The following is a 17,958-nucleotide window of genomic DNA, read 5'->3' as shown; positions in this document are numbered from 1 at the left end:
AAGAATTAACAAGATTGATAAACCCCTGGCCAGACTTATCAAAAAGAAAAATGACCCAAATCAACAAAATCATGAATGAAAGAGGAGAGATCACAACCAACACCAAAGAAATACAAACAATTATAAGAACATATTATGAGCAACTCTATGCCAGCAAATTAGATAACCTGGAAGAAATGGATGCATTCCTAAAGATGTATCAACTACCAAAACTGAACCAGGAAGAAATAGAAAACCTGAACAGACCTATAACCACTAAGGATATTGAAGCAGTCATCAAAAATCTCCCAAAACACAAAAGCCCAGGGCCAGATGGCTTCCCAGGGGAATTCTACCAAACATTTAAAGAAGAATTAATACCTATTCTTCTGAAACTGTTCCAAAAAATAGAAATGGAAGGAAACTTCCAAACTCATTTTATGAGGCCACCATTACCTTGATCCCAAAACCAAAGACCCCATCAAAAAGGAGAATTACAGACCAATATCCTTAATGAACATGGATGCAAAAATTCTCACCAAAATACTAGCCAATAGGATCCAACAGTACATTAAAAGGATTATTCACCGGGGCGCCTGGGTGGCTCAGTCGGTTAAGTGTCTGCCTTCGGCTCAGGTCGTGATCCCAGAGTCCTGGGATCAAGCCCCGCATCGGTCTCCCTGCTCGTCGGGGAGCCTGCTTCTCCCTCTCCTACTCCCTCCTGCTTGTGTTCCCTCTCTCGCTGTGTCTCTCTCTGTCAAATAAATAAAATCTTTAAAAAAAAAAAAATAAATAAATAAAATAAAATAAAAGGATTATTCACCACGACCAAGTGGGATTTATCCCTGGGCTGCAAGGTTGGTTCAACATCCGCAAATCAATCGTGATACAATACATTAACAAAAGAAAGAACAAGAATCATATGATCCTCTCAATAGATGCAGAAAAAGCATTGACAAAGTACAGCATCCTTTCTTGATCAAAACTCTTCAGAGTATAGGCATAGAGGGTACATACCTCAATATCATAAAAGCCATCTATGAAAAACCTACAGCAAATATCATTCTCAATGGGGAAAAACTGAGAGCTTTCCCCCTAAGGTCAGGAACGCGGCAGGGATGTCCACTATCACCACTGCTATTCAACATAGTATTGGAAGTCCTAGCCACAGCAATCAAACAACAAAAAGAAATCAAAGGCATCCAAATCGGCAAAGAAGAAGTCAAACTCTCACTCTTTGCAGATGATATGATACTTATGTGGAAAACCCAAAAGACTCCACCCCAAAACTGCTAGAACTCATACAGGAATTCAGTAAAGTGGCAGGATATAAAATCAATGCACAGAAGTCAGTGGCATTCCTATACACCAACAACAAGACAGAAGAAAGAGAAATTAAGGAATCGATCCCATTTACAATTGCACCCAAAACCATCAGATACCTAGGAATAAATCTAACCAAAGAGGCAAAGGATCTGTACTCAGAAAACTATAAAATACTCATGAAAGAAATTGAGGAAGACACAAAGAAATGGAAAAACGTTCCATGCTCATGGATTGGAAGAACAAATATTGTGAAGATGTCAATGCTACCTAGAGCAATCTACACATTCAATGCAATCCCCATCAAAATACCATCTACTTTTTTCAAAGAAATGTAACAAATAATCCTAAAATTTGTATGGAACCAGAAAAGACCCCGCATAGCCAGAGGAATGTTGAAAAAGAAAAGCAAAGCTGGCGGCATCACAATTCCGGACTTCCACCTCTATTACAAAGCTGTCGTCATCAAGACAGTATGGTACTGGCACAAAAACAGACACATAGATCAATGGAACAGAATAGAGAGCCCAGAAATGGACCCTCAACTCTTATGGTCAACTAATCTTTGACAAAGCAGGAAAGAATGTCCAATGGAAAAAAGACAGTCTCTTCAACAAATGGTGTTGGGAAAATTGGATAGCCACATGCAGAAGAATGAAACTGGACCATTTCCTTACACCACACACAAAAATAGACTCCAAATGGTTGAAAGACCTCAATGTGAGACAGGAGTCCATCAAAATCCTAAAGGAGACGCAGGCAGCAACCTCTTCGACTTCAGCCACAGCAACTTCTTCCTAGAAACATCGCCAAAGGCAAGGGAAGCAAGGGCAAAAATGAACTATTGGGACTTCATCAAGATAAAAAGCTTTTGCAAAGCAAAGGAAACAGTCAACAAAACCAAAAGACAACTGACAGAATGGGAGAAGATATTTGCAAATGACATATCAGATAAAGGGCTGGTATCCAAAATCTATAAAGAACTCATCAAACTCAACACCCAAAGAACAAAGAATCCAATCAAGAAATGGGCAGAAGACATGAACAGACATTTTTCCAAAGACATCCAAATGGCCAACAGACACATGAAAAAGTGCTCAATATCGCTCGGCATCAGGGAAATCCAAATCAAAACCTCAATGAGATACCACCTCACACCAGTCAGAATGGCTAAAATTAACAAGTCAGGAAACAATAGATGTTGGCAGGGATGCGGAGAAAGGGGAACCCTCCTACACTGTTGGTGGGAATGCAAGCTGGTGCAGCCACTCTGGAAAACAGTATGGAGGTTCCTCAAAAAGTTGAAAATAGAGCTACCATATGATCCAGCAATTGCACTACTGGGTATTTACCCCAAAGATACAAAAGTAGGGATTCGAAAGGGTACGTGCACCCCGATGTTTATAGCAGCAATGTCCACAATAACCAAACTGTGGAAAGAGCCAAGATGTCCATTGACAGATGAATGGATAAAGAAGAGGTGGTATATATATACAATGGAATATTATGCAGCCATCAAAAGGAATGAGATCTTGCCATTTGCAACGACGTGGATGGAACTGGAGGGTGTTATACTGAGCAAAGTAAGTCAGAGAAAGACATGTATCATATGACCTCACTGATATGAGGAATTCTTAGTCTCAGGAAACAAACTGAGGGTTGCTGGAGTGGGGGGTGAGGGGGGGAGGGATGGGGTGACTGGGTGATGGACATTGGGGAGGGTATGTGCTCTGGTAAGCGCTGTGAATTGTGCAAGACTGTTCAATCTCAGATCTGTACCTCTGAAACAAATAATGCAGTATATGTTAAGAAAGAAAAAAAAAAAGAATGTAGCAGGAGGGGAAGAATGAAGGGGGGGAAATCGGAGGGGTAGACGAACCATGAGAGACGATGGACTCTGAAAAACAAACTGAGGGTTCTAGAGGGGAAGGGGGTGGGAGGATGGGTTAGCCTGGTGATGGGTATTGAGGAGGGCATGTTCTGCATGGAGCACTGGGTGTTATGCACAAACAATGAATCATGGAACACTACATCTAAAACTAATGATGTAATGTATGGGTATTAACATAACAATAAAAAAATTAAAAAAAAAAAAGATCCAATATGTGCTGTGTATAAGAATGCCACTCACTTTAAGTAGAAAGAGAGAGCCAGAAAGTGGTGTATCATGCACACGGTACATCTTAGAAGACTGGAGAAGCTCTAACTCACTTCAGATACAACAGAATTGAACATAAAAGCTATCAGGAGAGATAAAGAGGGGAATTTCGTAACAATTAAATGGTCAATTCATTAGGAGGACATAACATAACCTAATAACAGGCCCTCAAACTATGAAGCAAAACTGATCATAGAAACAGACAATTGCACAATCATAACAGAAGATTTTAACACCTTGCAACACCTGATAAGACACAAAAAATCAGTAAAGACACGGAAGATGTGAACAACAATAGTATTAATTATGTAACCTAACTGGTTTTAGAGAACAAATTCACCTAACATTTTGGAGTACATATTCTTTTCAAGTGAACGTGGAACTTCACCAAGACAGACCATACATATACTGGGTCATGTTAGGAGTCTCAATCAAACTAAGAAGACTGAAATCATAAACACATTCTCTAACCTTGATGAAATTAAAGTACAAATCAGTACCAATAAGATATTTAGGAAACAAAACAGACATCTGCTAATTAGGCCATATGCTTCTAGATAATCAACCCATGGGTCAAAGAATTCACAAGGAAATTAGAAAATATTTACAACTGAATGATAACGAAAATACAATATATTAAAAATTCTGAGATGAAGCCTAAGTAGTGCTTAAAGAAAAACGTGTAACTTTAAACACTTCTACTAGAAAAGTCTAAAATCATGACCTATGACCTATCTTGAGCTAAAGAAAAAAGAGCAAAGTAAATCCACACTAAGTAGAAGAAAGTTAATGATAAAGAGCAGAAATCAATGAAACTGAAAAAGTTGAGAAAAATTAACAAAGCCAGAAGCTGGTTCTTTGAAAATCATCTCAACAAAACTGACAAAGCCCTCGTGAGACTGACTGGGGAAAGTAGCAAACAGAAACCACCAGTCCCAGGATGAAAAAGCAGTTACCACCACGGCTCCTAGAAGATGTTAAAAGAATAAGGAGGGACTCCTATGAACATCACGTATTCTGTATGTGATATGGATTATATACTGTGTTCTTACAATGAAGCTAGGGAAAACGTTACTAAAATCATGAGAGAAAATATATTGACAGTACTGTACTGATAAAAAAAAATCCATGTATAAGTGGATCCGTGCTTTCCTGACCTGTGATGTTCAAGGGTCAACTGTGTAACTTACCTAAATGACACAAGATGAAACCAAAAATCTGAATAGCCCTGTATTTATTAAATTAAATCTGTTCTAAAAAACCATCCCACGAAGAACACTGCAGGCCCAGATGATTTCACACATTAATTCTATAAATACAATAACGAAAAAAGAGGAGGGTCAGAACTGGGTTATTAAAAAGTCAGCTTTACTACTGAACAGGAATAACGGCCAGGAATCAACATTCTGCAGGTTACAAACGCCAGACTGTGAAGAACCAGGAAAGCAGCTCCGAAGACATTCATTTCTTCTTCCCCTTCAAAGGCTTGGCAAACAGAGCCGGGTCGATGTGGTCCCTCGCCAGGCCCCTGATGGAGAAGAGCCTGGCCGCACGCTCCTGCAGGGTGCCCCCACATTTCAGTCCCAGGGCCGTGAGTTCACACTTGAGCCTGTCCAGACCCAGCACCTCCAGTTCTGCCGCGGAGCTGAAAGCCAGCAAATCCAGAGTTTGCTGACCAGTATCCTGAGGGGGGAAAGGAAAATATTAAAAACAGACTCCTCCCAATCATGAGGGGCGCCTGGGGGGCTCAGTCGGTGAGCGTCTGCCTTCTGCTCGGGTCATGATCCTGGGGTCCTGGGATCGAGCCCCGCGTCGGGCTCCCTGCTCGGCGGGTGAACCACACCCGTTAAGCGCTCATGTGGGACATCCACCCCAATTCAGGCATTAAAATGTGATCAACCTGCAGCTTAGAACAGATAAAAACTATGGAGCCAAGGACGCCCCCTGGTGGCAAAACGATACCCATTCCAGAATTTAAAAGGAAAAAACCAAAGGACTTTTTGGGGGGCCGAGGCGAGCTTTGCCCTCATCCGTACTTCTGGTTACGAAACAAAGCTTCGCACTCAGCAGCCGATGGCGAAAAGCACGTTTCATGTTGAGGACTTACTGAGGAACTGTGGCCATCGAGTTGCCCTGGCTCCGAGTGTGGACCCCAAACTACTCACTGTGTTTCCTGATGGGCTTCCCTCCAGTCTGGTGGTGGGCGCGCTCCCCCCAGCCTCTCCAGGCGTGGCCTCGGCAGCTCTGTCCTCATCGGCCTCCACCTCGGGCTCCTGGGCCGGTCCCATCCCCGCAGCCTCCTCTTCTGTGGGCTCTTCGCCCTCTGCCCCTCCCTCCTCCTCCTGGCCATTCTCTGTTTCTGTGGCCACTGTCCTGTCCACACGGCACTGAGCAGAGATCTGCCCCGACTCGGCACACACGTCTGCGGAGACAGCGCACGCCGAGCCCAGCCCTGGGGCCAGCAGTGGCTCCAGGGACTGAGAGGCTGCACTGGCCACGGCCGCCCCCAGGCAGTGGCAGGGACACCCAGCTGCTGGCTCCACACCATCGAGGCCGTTGTCTGCAGCATGCGAGCTCATTCCTGAAGTACTAGGAGCTTCTTCCCAGTCATCATCCGAGGTCTCCGAGCTGGACTCCTCCGCTGTCTCCAGTCCTTCCATGCCCAACCTGCCGGGAGCAACGGAAAGGCTTAACACCACGCATGGCTTCTCTGCCGGACAGAGTTACCATTTGTCCAGGGAACAGCCTCTGTCAGGATCAAAGGATCTGCTCGCTTGAGATGGACAGTAGCTAAGTTTCAGAGAAAGATACTCAGAAGTATAAACAGAGGGGAAAAAATTCAGTGAGCCTGAAACCAACCATCCCAAAATTCCAGAGGGAATCTTCTTTACAGTTGTGAATCTCTCTTTTTTGTTTTTAAGTATTTACTTATTTGAGAGAAAGCACAAGCAGAGGGAGGGGCAGAGGGAGAAGCAGACTCCCTGCTGAGCAGGGAGCCCGACGCGGGACTCAATCCCAGGACCCTGAGATCATGACCTGAGCTGAGGCAGATGTTTAACCCACTGAGCCACCCAGGTGCCTCTAAATAGTTGTGAATATCGGGAGCCTGGGTGGCTCAGTTGGTTAAGCGACTGCCTTCGGCTCAGGTCATGATCCTGGAGTCCCTGGATCGAGTCCCGCATTGGGGGGTCCCTGCTCAGCAGGGAGTCTGCTTCTCCCTCTGACCCTCCCCCCTCTCATGTGCTTGCTCTCTCTCATTCTCTCTCAAATAAATAAATAAAATCTTTAAAAAAAAAATAGTTGTGAATATCTTAAAACAAAATTGATTTTGCCTAAAGCTTTTTTTCCTATCTTGTTCAAGTCTCAACGGTTACAAATGTAGATAAAATAACAAAAAGTTAAAAGAAAATCCTATTTTTATTCATAATCGCCCCAAACTGAAAACTACCCAAACTCTCAACAGAACGGTAAAAACAGATGCAATGATACTTGGCAACAAAAAGGACAAGCCACTGATACATGTAATACCAGCCATGGATTTTATTTTATTTTTTTATTTTTTATTTTTTTTAAGATTTTATTTATTTATTTGAGAGAGAGAGCACATGAGAGGGGGGAGGGGCAGAGGGAGAAGCAGACTCCCTGCCGAGCAGGGAGCCCGATGTGGGACTCGATCCTGGGACTCCAGGATCATGACCTGAGCCGAAGGCAATCGCTTAACCAACTGAGCCACCCAGGCACCCCAGCCATGGATTTTAAAAGCATTGTGCAAGTGAGAGACTCCAGACACAGAGGGCTGCAGGACATTCTGGAAAAGACAGAACCATCGGAACAAACACCACACCAGCATCAGCGCTTGTCGGGGGTGGGGGGCAGGGGGACGGGAATTAACCACAAAGAAGCACATGGGCAATTTTTAGGGAAACGGAAATAGTCCAAATCTTGGTTACATGACTGTATTCCTCAAAACTCATAGATCTAGTTAATAAACAAGTATGAATTCTCTTTAAAGACTATTAATTTGACAGAGAGCTAGAGAGAGAGCACAAGTAAGCAGAGCGACAGGCAGAGGGAGAGCGAGAGGGAGAAGCAGGCTCCCCGCTGAGCAGGGAGCCCAACGCGGGGCTGGATCCCAGGACCCCAGGATCACGACCTGAGCTGAAGGCGGACGCTTAATGACTGAGCCACCCAGGGACCCCAACAAGTATGAATTTTAGTGCATATAAATTGCATCCCAATAAACCTGATTCAACCCCCGCCCCCCAGCACAATCCCACTACCTTTTCTCTCAAAAACACTCAATTCCTATTTCACAAAGAACACCCAAGATTCTCCGCTGGACTTGCACAGTTACACGATCTTTCATTAACAATTATCTTTCTAGCCCCAAAGCAGAGGCCAGCAAGGAAGCAAGATGCGTCTGGACATCATTTTCTAGAACTTGGCCCAAGGGAAGTGAGCTAGTGGCCGGCGGACTGAGTGGGCAGGGGGAGCGCCAAGCAGCAGCATGGATAAGACAAGGCGCTGTCGTGCTTTTCAGCTGCAAGTACAAAAGTGGACCAAGGGAGCTCTGGCGGTGGCCACAAGACCTCAGTAACAACTGAAAACCCACAGAGAAAACAGAACAATTTGGAAAGTACAGCTGTGGCTTCCAGCTAGAATTTCTGAAAGTTAACTCTTTCAGCACCAGTCAGTCATTCAAGTATAAAGGGATTCCTACTTGATCTTTCACTAAGGAAAAGCCGTCCCTTCACTTCCGTTGCCAGCACGCAGGACAGAAACCACGAGGAGCATGCACCGTGTGACGGCCGTGGACACCTGAGGACTGAAGCACTCTGGAAACGTCCGTGCTCCCACCAAACCTTACTTTAAAAAGCATTTACGCCAGACAGGCAAGAGGAAATGTCGTCAGGCTGCACAGACCTCCCTGGGAGGACGATGAAGCGCACTTACCAAAAGCACTTCCTTTTCCCTGCACTGGCTCCTCGGTCCGTTTTTGACTGGTGGGGTCTTTTCCGACTCTCACTGATTTCGGCCGAAACCATCTTGCTGGAGGCAGCCTGCATACCTAACCGGAAATGTTCCCAACTCAGTTACACTATCAGAAGTGAGTATAACTGGAAACGTTACCAACAGCATGGACAGCAAACACAGCCACATTGCAGTCTTAAGCTCGAGTTTGTTAACGTTCCAAAATTTAATATGGCTAAAATGGACTGGACTCAAGTTTACACAGGTTCAAAGTACTGAGCATTCAGGCTCTGGAACCAAAGGCCCATCTGTAGTCCTGAGCCTGACGGGTGCATCCCGGCCTCCCCAGACCTGACGGTCCATCCCCTGCTACTCACTGCTTGTACAGTGTTACGTGATAATCTTTTGATTGAAAAGATTCCTTTTTATTCAGTGGAACCCACAAGAACCCTAGCATAATGCTTTAGATGCTAAAAAAAAAAGCTAATCATTCTCACTAAAAACTATTAAAAAAAAAACAACAAAAAACCTGGGCCTAAAACTAGAAGCAAGCAAACAAGGTCAACACCTCCTGAGGACTTGGTGTATCCCCCACGAAGCACAAGTGTTCTTACCTGGGGCCCATGGGCCCCCAGAATTCAAGAGTCAAGTACATCACATATTGTGTGTGTGCTCTTTTTTTTCTGGGGTATAAGGCATACTGTTTATCGCTATTATTACTTTGAAAGATTTTACTTATTTAAGAAAGAGTGCATGTGCACACAGGGCGCAGAGCAGAGGGAGAGGGTCAGGTCGACTCCCCACCAAGCACGGAGCCCAATCCCACGACCCCAAGGTCATGACGCGGGCCAAAATCCAGAGTCGGACGCCGAACCGACGGAGCCCCCCAGGCACCCCTGTTCTGGGTATTACGGAGGGGAGGGGTCCCACGGCTTTCCCGATTCTCAGTCTGTGACCCACGAAGACTCCAGAGCAACAGTGCGGCTTCTGCGAGGCGCCCCCACACTCACCTCTGAGCACGGAGTCCTCCAGGCGCTCGGCCATGTCATGGCACTGCTGCTGGTACACGGGGCTGGCGAAGCAGTGCCGGGGCTCCGCGAGCTTCCGCTGCAGCCGCTCCAGGCGCTTCTGCTCCTTCCCGGCCTCCCGCTCGGCCTGCTGTCTCACCCACTCGGCCATTCTGGGGCGGGCGGGAGACACGGCGCTGACCAGACAGATCACACACATGCCTGCTGATACATGACGAGCCCCCACCCCTGACGAACCCACACTGTCCCAGCCCGATGGGAATTATTAAACGACGGAAAGAGCTACGGCCAGAAGGAGTGAGAGCACTCGTCTTCCAAGGCTACAGTTCGACATGCTTGGCACGTGGACCACCACCGCCAGGAACATGCGTTGCTATCGTCAAAGAAATTAACACAGCGGGCAGCTTACGCTTTCTCATGGTTGACATCTCGTAGCCTCCTTCCGCTGAGGTCCCGGCAAGCTTCTCGATTGGTTGTCTTCTCAATCTGAGCACCAAGCGCTCGGAGCATAGATCCAAACCCTGCGCAAATATATTTGGAGAAAGCAGGTTAAAAAGCGTTCCAGGGGGGCGCCTGGGTGGCTCAGTCGGTGAAGCGTCTGCCTTCAGCTTGGGTCGTGGTCCCAGGGTCCAGGGATCGAGACCCCCATCTTCTCCCTCTCCCACTACCCCTGCTTGTGTTCCCTCTCTCGCTGTGTCTCTATCAAATAAATAAATAAAATCTTAAAAAAAGAAAGGGTTCCAGGATGGATAAATGCCAAATTTGTGAACTTGCTATTATATCACAAGATTAAAAATGATCTCTTTGGGGCACCTGAGTGGCTCAGTCGGTTAAGCATCTGACTCTTAGTTTTGGCTCAGGGTCATGAGATCACGCCCCCACATCCGGCTCCAAGCTCAGTGAGGAGTCTGCTGAAGTTTCTCTTTCTTTCTCCCTCTGCCCCTCCCGTGCTCACACTCTCTCTCTCTCTAAAATAAATAAATCAATCTTTAAAAAAAAAATTTTTTTTCTTTTTTTTTTAAAGAAAGGGACATCAAGATTCTGCCCAGGCATCGAAGGTAAAAATATTGATAAACCTGATTCAACCTTGTGCCTCTCGCCCTTCCTCTTATATTTCTGAAATACTGTATCTGCACCACTGGGATATTTTTTTTAAGATGTTAATTTATTTGATAGAGTGCGAGTGAGAGAGAGTACGAATGGGGGGTGGGGGGGTGCAGAAAGGGAGGGAAGAGCAGACTCCCAACTGGGCAGGGAGCTCAATGTGGTTCGATCCCAGGACCCCGGGATCATGACCTGAGCCGAAGGCAGACGCTTATTCAACTGAGCCACCCAGGTGCCCCCACTGGGGTATTTTAGAGGGCTTTACCTAGTGCCACAGATCCCAAGGTTTCCAGATTAATAACTTAAAAAATGCTATGGTGAGATTTTGCAGTGAGTTTCAAAGGAAAAGCAATTTTAAGTTGTCCCTGGTTGATATGATAAACTTCATTCTTATTGACACAATTTCAAACAGCAGGATGATTATAATGAGATGCCAGCCAGCTCTCTAAAAACCAAACCAAATCACTGCGGATTTTGAGAAAGCTTCAGGATGACATGTTAGCGCATCAGGAGAAATACCCAGAACTGCCCATATTCCATTTTTGCTTTTAGTTTCTCTTCTCTATTCTTAGATATGTTCATACAACAATGACCTCAATCTACCCCAATCTGTAAATGGCTATATTCCACAGGCTGACTTTAGTCCTCCCTTGGAACTACAATGACCTGACAAAATCTTGCTAAAAAGCAGAAGATTTAACTATAATGATCCTTTCTCTTCATCCAATTTCCCCAAAGTTTTAGAACCTAATGGCCTAAGAGCTATGCTGCTGGCAAGGGTAGAAATTATAATCGGGGGGCGCCTGGGTGGCTCAGTTGTTGGGGGTCTGCCTTCAGCTCAGGTCATGATCCCGGGGTCCTGGGATGGAGCCCCACATCGGGCTCCCTGCTTGGCCTGCTTCTCCCTCTCCCACTCCCCCTGCCTGTGTTCCCTCTCTCGCTGTCTCTCTGTCAAATAAATAAATAAATAAAATCTTAAAAAAAAAAAAAGAAATTATAATCAGACAATATATTCCTCAAAAAGAATTAAAAAAAAATACTCAAAACTAGGAAAGTGAATAAAGGATTTCATATGGCAGAACAAGACCTGCACACCCCAGAGGCCTCCCCAGGGCTAGAGACTGCGGCTGTGACACACAGAGGTAGCCAACATGCAGGTCCTACCTCCTTTTCCACCTCGGAGCCTGGGTTCCAAACTATACACGGCCCCATGCCGCACTCCGTCACTGGTGTCCACGAGGGATCCATTGCACTTCACAAAGAAGCATTCCACTGGAACATCCTAGAGACAAGTTTGGGGTTTTTAAATGAGGTTTAAATGGGGTTTTTAAAAGTCTCCTGCAGGAAGGGGCCTAGCCCATTATGTTTTTATTACTCCGGTTATAAGCACATAGCGTGTGTTCCATTAGTATTTGTTGGACTGAAAATCCAAAGGAAAAAAGTCACTTCCTAGGACTTATTCAGGGTATGACTTTTTCCTAACACCTCATCATGATATGCACAAGAACTTGTCATCTTTCGGGTGAAGATAAGAACCGCTCTCTTCTTCTCTGATAGGAAATCAGAGTCAAGGTGGAAAACTACATGGGGCTCAGACCCAGTAACTCTGCAAGGCCCTTTTTCTCTTGACTTTTTTTTAAACCGGTAATATCAAGTTGCACAAGTTTAAAAGTGACAATACACAGTCTGAAAAGTGTAGATAAGGACAAACAGGAGGAGGGAAGGAGACGACAGTATGGGCTGCCTACACCTACATCAGCTGTAGCAGGTGGAGGGCCAGCTGGTCTTTTCTGCCCATGTCCCCGAGTTACAGCGGAAGCCCCAAGTACCTCCACACCCACTCTGTAGATTTCAAACATTCTCAGACCAAGTGATGAATAGAACATATGAAAGAAGACTCACACACCAACAGAAAGGAAAAACGCACAACTGGTATCTTCCTGAAGTGGACACAATGAATGTTCGTTCCAGACCACACCCCACGGCCATTTCAATGGGACCTACCTGTTCATTCAATATATACTAATCAAGTCCCTATTTGCCAGGTACTTTCACATGTTGGGATACTGTAGTGAATAATACAGCAAGTACAGACCCTGCCTTTTTCCTAGCGGGGAAAGACAGAGAACGACCAGATGAATGCTATCCGATGGCCATGGTGATAGGCAGGCTGAAGGGGATAGCGTGTGTGGATGGCTGTGCCGGTCATCTATCTAACATATACAGTTAGTCAAGAAAAGCCTCTCTGATCAAGTGTCATTTTAGCAGAGAATGAAGGAAAGGGAGAGAACAAGCCACGTGGCTATCTGGGGGAAGAGCATTCCAGAGGTAAAGAGGGGCAGCAGGAATAAGCCCAGAGTATTCGTGGAACAGCAACATGGCCAACGTGGCTGAAAGACGTCTGCCAAAGGGGAATGGGAAGGCCTTTAAAAGCTCCTGTAAGAACTTTGGGTTTCACTCTGAATAAAGCCACTGCAGGGTGTGGAACAGATTGACAGCGGAGTTATATTCTTAAAGGATCACTCTAGTTGTTAAACTGGAAATAAGACTAGAGAAGCAGTGACATCGGCTAGGTGAGCAATGAAGGCCATTTGTCTCGGGGGTAGTGACAGAAGGGGATGAGAAACGGGGGTGGAGGGTCCCCTAAGGTTCTGGAGGTAGGCAGTGAGAGCCACAGAGCAATGAGAGAGGAGTCCAAACATTTGGCTTGACTAACAGGAAACTGAGTTGCCATTTGTTAAGAGTGAGAAGCACGTTTGGGGGAGAGTTCCAGACTCATTTTTTTTTTTAAGATTTTATTTATTTATCTGAGAGAGAGAATGAGAGAGAGAGAGAGCACAAGAGGGGGGAGGCTCAGAGGGAGAAGCAGACTCCCTGCTAAGCAAGGAGCCCGATGTGGGACTTGATCCCAGGACTCCAGGATCATGACCTGAGCCGAAGGCAGTCGCTTAACCAACTGAGCCACCCAGGCGCTCCTCCAGTCTCATTTTTGATGTGTTGGTTTGAAAGGTCTTACAGCCACATGCAGATGCTGAGGAACCTGGTGGGGACACAAGTCTGCAGTCTGGGGACAAGGTCTGGGCTGGAAATTTCCATCTGGAAGATGTCAGCACGCCGGTGCTACTCACCGCCCTAAGCATGGATGGAGTGTCCCGCAGGAGGGAGGAGGCTCCGGAACAAAGATCAGAAGACCCAGTCGCCACTGCTCCAAGGTTCAGAGATCAGGGAGACAAGGAGGCAGCAGCAAGAGGAAGTGGAAGGGAGGCTAGTGAGGTGGACGTGCGGACAAGTGAGCAAAGTGTGCCAAGGAGCGAATGTTGGGAGTGTGCCCACAGATGCCGACAGGCCCAGAGACAGGAGGACTGGAAACCGACCATCGGGTATGGCACGCGTGGCAGGAGGTAGTCATTCACAGTAACGGAAGATGGGAAGGCAGAATGTACGGCAACGAGGTAGGGGCACTGGAATGAGGACGAGGAAGGTCTCTCTTGACTGCCTGTATTTTCTCATTGAAAACAAAGTATGGGCCTCGAGATGGGAGAAGTACTGGAGATTTTATTAAAGAGAGGAGGTCGGAGAGTCACGCAGAAGAGTGAGAGCGATGAACTCGGCACTGCTTCCCAAGCCTTTTCACAACATGGTGTACAGAAAACACATCCGGGGGACACGGGGAAATGAGCAAAGCTCCTGAGGCACCCCCAGATTCTGCCCCCCTGCCGAGGGCTGCAGGGATCAGTATCTCCGCAGTCCTCCACCCCAGCGGAAGCCCACTCTGGCCTGGGGATATACAGCAGAAGCGCAACGCATCACGAAGGTCGTCCGTGTTTGTGCATTTACGGTAAGACTGATTTGTGTCACTGCCCAGATAGCAGGCAGAATCGATGGATTTAAGGTAACTGGCGTTTTCCCAGGCAAATGCGCTAGCAGAAGAGAGGAGCAAAGGAGCTCAGACTACACGCAGGCATGTGATTAACAGGAAGGACTATTCCTGTCTGTAAAATACTGTCCACTTTTAAGAGTTGTACAGATTAAATGAGGTATGTAATGTACCTCATGGTTTTTTACATTTATGAATGAAAAGCTACTTTAGCTTCTCTTAATATTTTCTGTGTCCAGTGGGTATGTATTCTAAAAATCTAAACAACCTTAAAAGACATTAATGTGAAGGCAGAAAGATTATTATATACACCGTACTTCGTTTCCAAACAGAATTGCTTGTTAAACAAAACAACTGATCAACAAAATTGCATTTTCTACTTAAGATTGTTATCAATAATCACTAGTAGGAAAAAAGGATAAAGGAAATTTAGAATCAATTTAAGGGTCTTTGACCATCTGCATTTTATACAGTATTTCAAGCACAAAGTAGTGTTCGTTTTAGCCCAATCAGCCTAAGGCCACCAGAGACAAATGTGTAGTTCACCAAAGTCAAATTCATTGACTCACTGCAACAAGGGGGGGGGGGGCTGCACACAAGAGGAATCCTTGGGTGTCTCACAACCAACAAAAAACAATTATTGGGGCGCCTGGGTGGCTCAGTCGTTAAGCGTCTGCCTTCGGCTCAGGTCATGGTCCCAGGGTCCTGGGATCGAGTCCCACATCAGGCTCCCTGCTCGGCAGGAAGCCTGCTTCTCCCTCTCCCACTCCCCCTGCTTGTGTTCCCTCTCTCGCTGTCTCCCTCTCTGTCAAATAAACAAATAAAAATCTTTTAAAAAATTTAAAAAAAAAACAATTATTATAGGATTTGGGGCAAGGGTGGAGTTTAGGTGAAATTTAAATGAAAGTGTTTTGAGAGGCTCAAAACAAAGCAGAGCTGTGTGTAAAAAGGGGCAACATCAAGTCCAGACTGTGAAGTAGACTGGATCCAGACCCCTGTTTCCTTGGAAACGACAAAGTTAAGATAAATACGGAATGTTGTGTTCAGAAACTCCTAATCTGAAGCTCTGCACCTGGGCTGGAAATTTAGAGTGCTTTCTCTATATCAAAGTGACTCAGAGTCTCAAGGCAAGAGTGGGATGCTTCATTCTCACTGATAAAATTTCAAACAGCAAAGTGTCTTGTAGTCTATAATTTTCCAGATCAAGGTTTCTTAGTGAATCAGAAAGCAGCAGATTTCTAAGGGAGTCATTATGACATTTTACAACTGCACCATGTCCTCGGGAGAAATACTGTTTCTTATTAACTTTGCAGCTGGCTTTTTCTGTGTCTGTTATCCTAGCCTGAAGAACAGCAGGGCAGATTTTTACTTTTTCTGTGGACTCCAACACTGACCTCATCGTGTGTCAGAATAATTTTGTTTCAGAACGCACAGATGTGAACTTGAGCTATTTTAATTTCTTCCAGTATCTCATCAAATGCCCTTTTATAAGTTTCTTGTTTCTGTTCACAAATGTTATGGTCCTATTTCTTGAGCACCTGACAGAACCATCCATTTGTATTTCTTCCTTCCTATTTAAAATTATTTTTTCCAATACTCTCATAATTAAGATCCTATTTTTTCTGGTCATTTTGGATCAACTGTCAAGAGATAAGAGTTATTTTCAGACATATTAAAATCCATCTATTTTGTAAGATATTTCCCCACCCAGATGGTCAAAAACAGTTCTGACAGTTTCTAGACTGGACTGCAGTGTAGAAAGACAAATGGGGAGGCTGAAAAACCACATTATTTGCAAAGACACGTTGCTTTTTCATGGAACTCGTCCAAATAAAGATTCGGTTTCCACTGCAGTGTTAACATGTGTGAAGCCTATAAATAACAAGCAGAAGAAACAGACTAGGGAAATACGGACGAAGTGAGGTTATAAAAAACATACTAGATCAAGGGCCAAAATTAAAATTAGATTTGGGGAGATCACCAAATTCTTTTTTTTTTTAAAGATTTTATTTATTAATTTGAGAGAGAGCACATGAGAGGGGGCAGGGTCAGAGGGAGAAGCAGACTCCCTGCTCAGCAGGGAGTCCGATGGATCACCAAATTCTTTAGGTAACTGAACAGGTTTAATGTCTCACTGCTGGGAGAAGCTCACTGGCTTGATAATTCCGTAAATCACACATATAACTTTAGAAGTCCGTGACAGTTTTTCAAAAATATGCACGGGCAAATGCGACCATCAGAGGATCAGTGAAAACATCTAAACGACAGACCCCGAGAACCCACGCCCTCGTGTGGGACACGTGTGTGAGTGCTCGGCCCCGACCAGAGACCAGATGAACCCACTGCCCTCCCCAACCACCCTCTGGCCTCGGTCTGGACATGAAAATACTCCTCTACGTTGGAGCCAACAGGGCTGTGCAGTGGACAACATGCACATCATAGAAGCACAGGATGAATGCAACGGAAACGGAAGGAAATGCGCCCTAAAAGCCATCTGCGCCAAATGCCTCATTTGCACACGAAGAAACAACGCCAAGGGTTTCTGTTCGTCCACACCGAGGGCGGAACTAAGCGCCTGTGAGCCGAGGGGTTGTTCCCCCTCCTGTAGGGATACGAAACCACCGCCACCCCAACACAAAAGCAAAGCAAAGCCTCAGCATCAGTCTGAAGCACCTTAAAACTGGGAAGCCCTCAGCCTCAAAAACTGAAAACCCCAAGGAACGGACGCGCCCCGCCCCACCCTCTCCCCACCCAATCCTGCTCCCCGTCCGCCTCGCTGCCCTTCCTTCCAGGAAGCGCGAGCCTCACCCGATCTTGGCAGTGTCGGTGGATCACATCTCGTACGGAGCACCGGGCCGAGACACACCGCACAGCCTCGCAACCGAAGCCGGGGCAGCGAACCCACACCAGCGGCGCGCTGTCCGCCATTTCAGCAAGCTCCGGGACCTCCGGGTCCCGTGGACAAGGTACCGCCCCTCGCCCAGCGCGTCTTGATGGCGTCACGGGGCCTTCCGCGCCCCGCCCCCACACCCTCCGCTCGCCACGCCTCCCCCTGGGGCCAGTCACGTGAGCCGGGCCCCTGCGCCGCGCCGTGCCGCGCCAGCGGGGGAGGGGAACAGGAAGGGCCTGGAGGAGGCCGATAAGGCGGCGGAGCGCGAGGGCGAGGCGTTGCTAGGAGACACTGCTGGGGCGGGGCTCGGGGGACTGTGTATAAAAGGCTGGTGCAGGGCGTCGAGAAAGTACAGTAAAAAGTCCAAGTGCAGCCGATCGGCGCAAGATGGGATCCGGCTCCTCCAGCTACCGGCCCAAGGCCATCTATTTGGACATCGATGGGCGCATTCAGAAGGGAAAAGTGAAGATGTGAGCTGTGGTTAAAGGTTCGTACGTACTCTGAGACCTCTTGGTGGAGCTTCTGAAGGCTAACACATCTCGCCGCCGCTATGGATCACAGAACATCCAGAGCCCAGAACAGACACCAGAGGGGCTGGGAAACGTGACCCCAGTGATGGCCAATGATG

At 46.4% G+C, this 17,958-nt stretch overlaps 1 protein-coding gene across 2 annotated transcripts; it reads right to left on the bottom strand.

Annotated features, from left to right (window-relative positions):
- Positions 1 to 4,693: 4,693 nt before the first annotated feature.
- Positions 4,694 to 17,459, bottom strand: SDE2 (SDE2 telomere maintenance homolog). 2 transcript variants are annotated; one of them, XM_021679468.1, is made up of 7 exons: positions 17,249 to 17,459; positions 11,728 to 11,845; positions 9,869 to 9,980; positions 9,442 to 9,611; positions 8,414 to 8,528; positions 5,626 to 6,127; positions 4,694 to 5,143 (listed from the first exon to the last, which is right to left on the bottom strand). In XM_021679468.1, the coding sequence occupies exons 1-7, from the start codon at positions 17,366 to 17,368 to the stop codon at positions 4,922 to 4,924; spliced, it is 1,359 nt and encodes a 452-aa protein (XP_021535143.1). In that variant the 5' UTR covers positions 17,369 to 17,459; the 3' UTR covers positions 4,694 to 4,921. The 2 variants fall into 2 exon arrangements, with proteins under 2 accessions (XP_021535143.1, XP_021535142.1); XM_021679467.1 differs by having other exon boundaries at positions 9,442 to 9,635; positions 17,249 to 17,400.
- Positions 17,460 to 17,958: the final 499 nt, after the last annotated feature.

This window comes from Neomonachus schauinslandi, chromosome 6 (genome assembly GCF_002201575.2).
Source record: "Neomonachus schauinslandi chromosome 6, ASM220157v2, whole genome shotgun sequence".
NCBI classification, from domain to species: domain Eukaryota; kingdom Metazoa; phylum Chordata; class Mammalia; order Carnivora; family Phocidae; genus Neomonachus; species Neomonachus schauinslandi.
This window is presented reverse-complemented; position numbering and strand designations above follow the sequence as displayed.

Bases quoted from the DNA above. Each gene is read 5' to 3' on its own strand.
- SDE2 (XM_021679467.1), bottom strand. From the start codon at position 17,368: ATGGCGGACAGCGCGCCGCTGGTGTGGGTTCGCTGCCCCGGCTTCGGT. The intron at 9,636-9,868 runs GTAAGCTGCCCG...CTGTCTGGTCAG, and splicing joins GATGTCAACCATGAGAAAGC to CGCCGTGTCTCCCGCCCGCC. The intron at 5,144-5,625 runs GTGAGTAGTTTG...TTCCCCCCTCAG, and splicing joins GAAGCCCATCAGGAAACACA to GATACTGGTCAGCAAACTCT.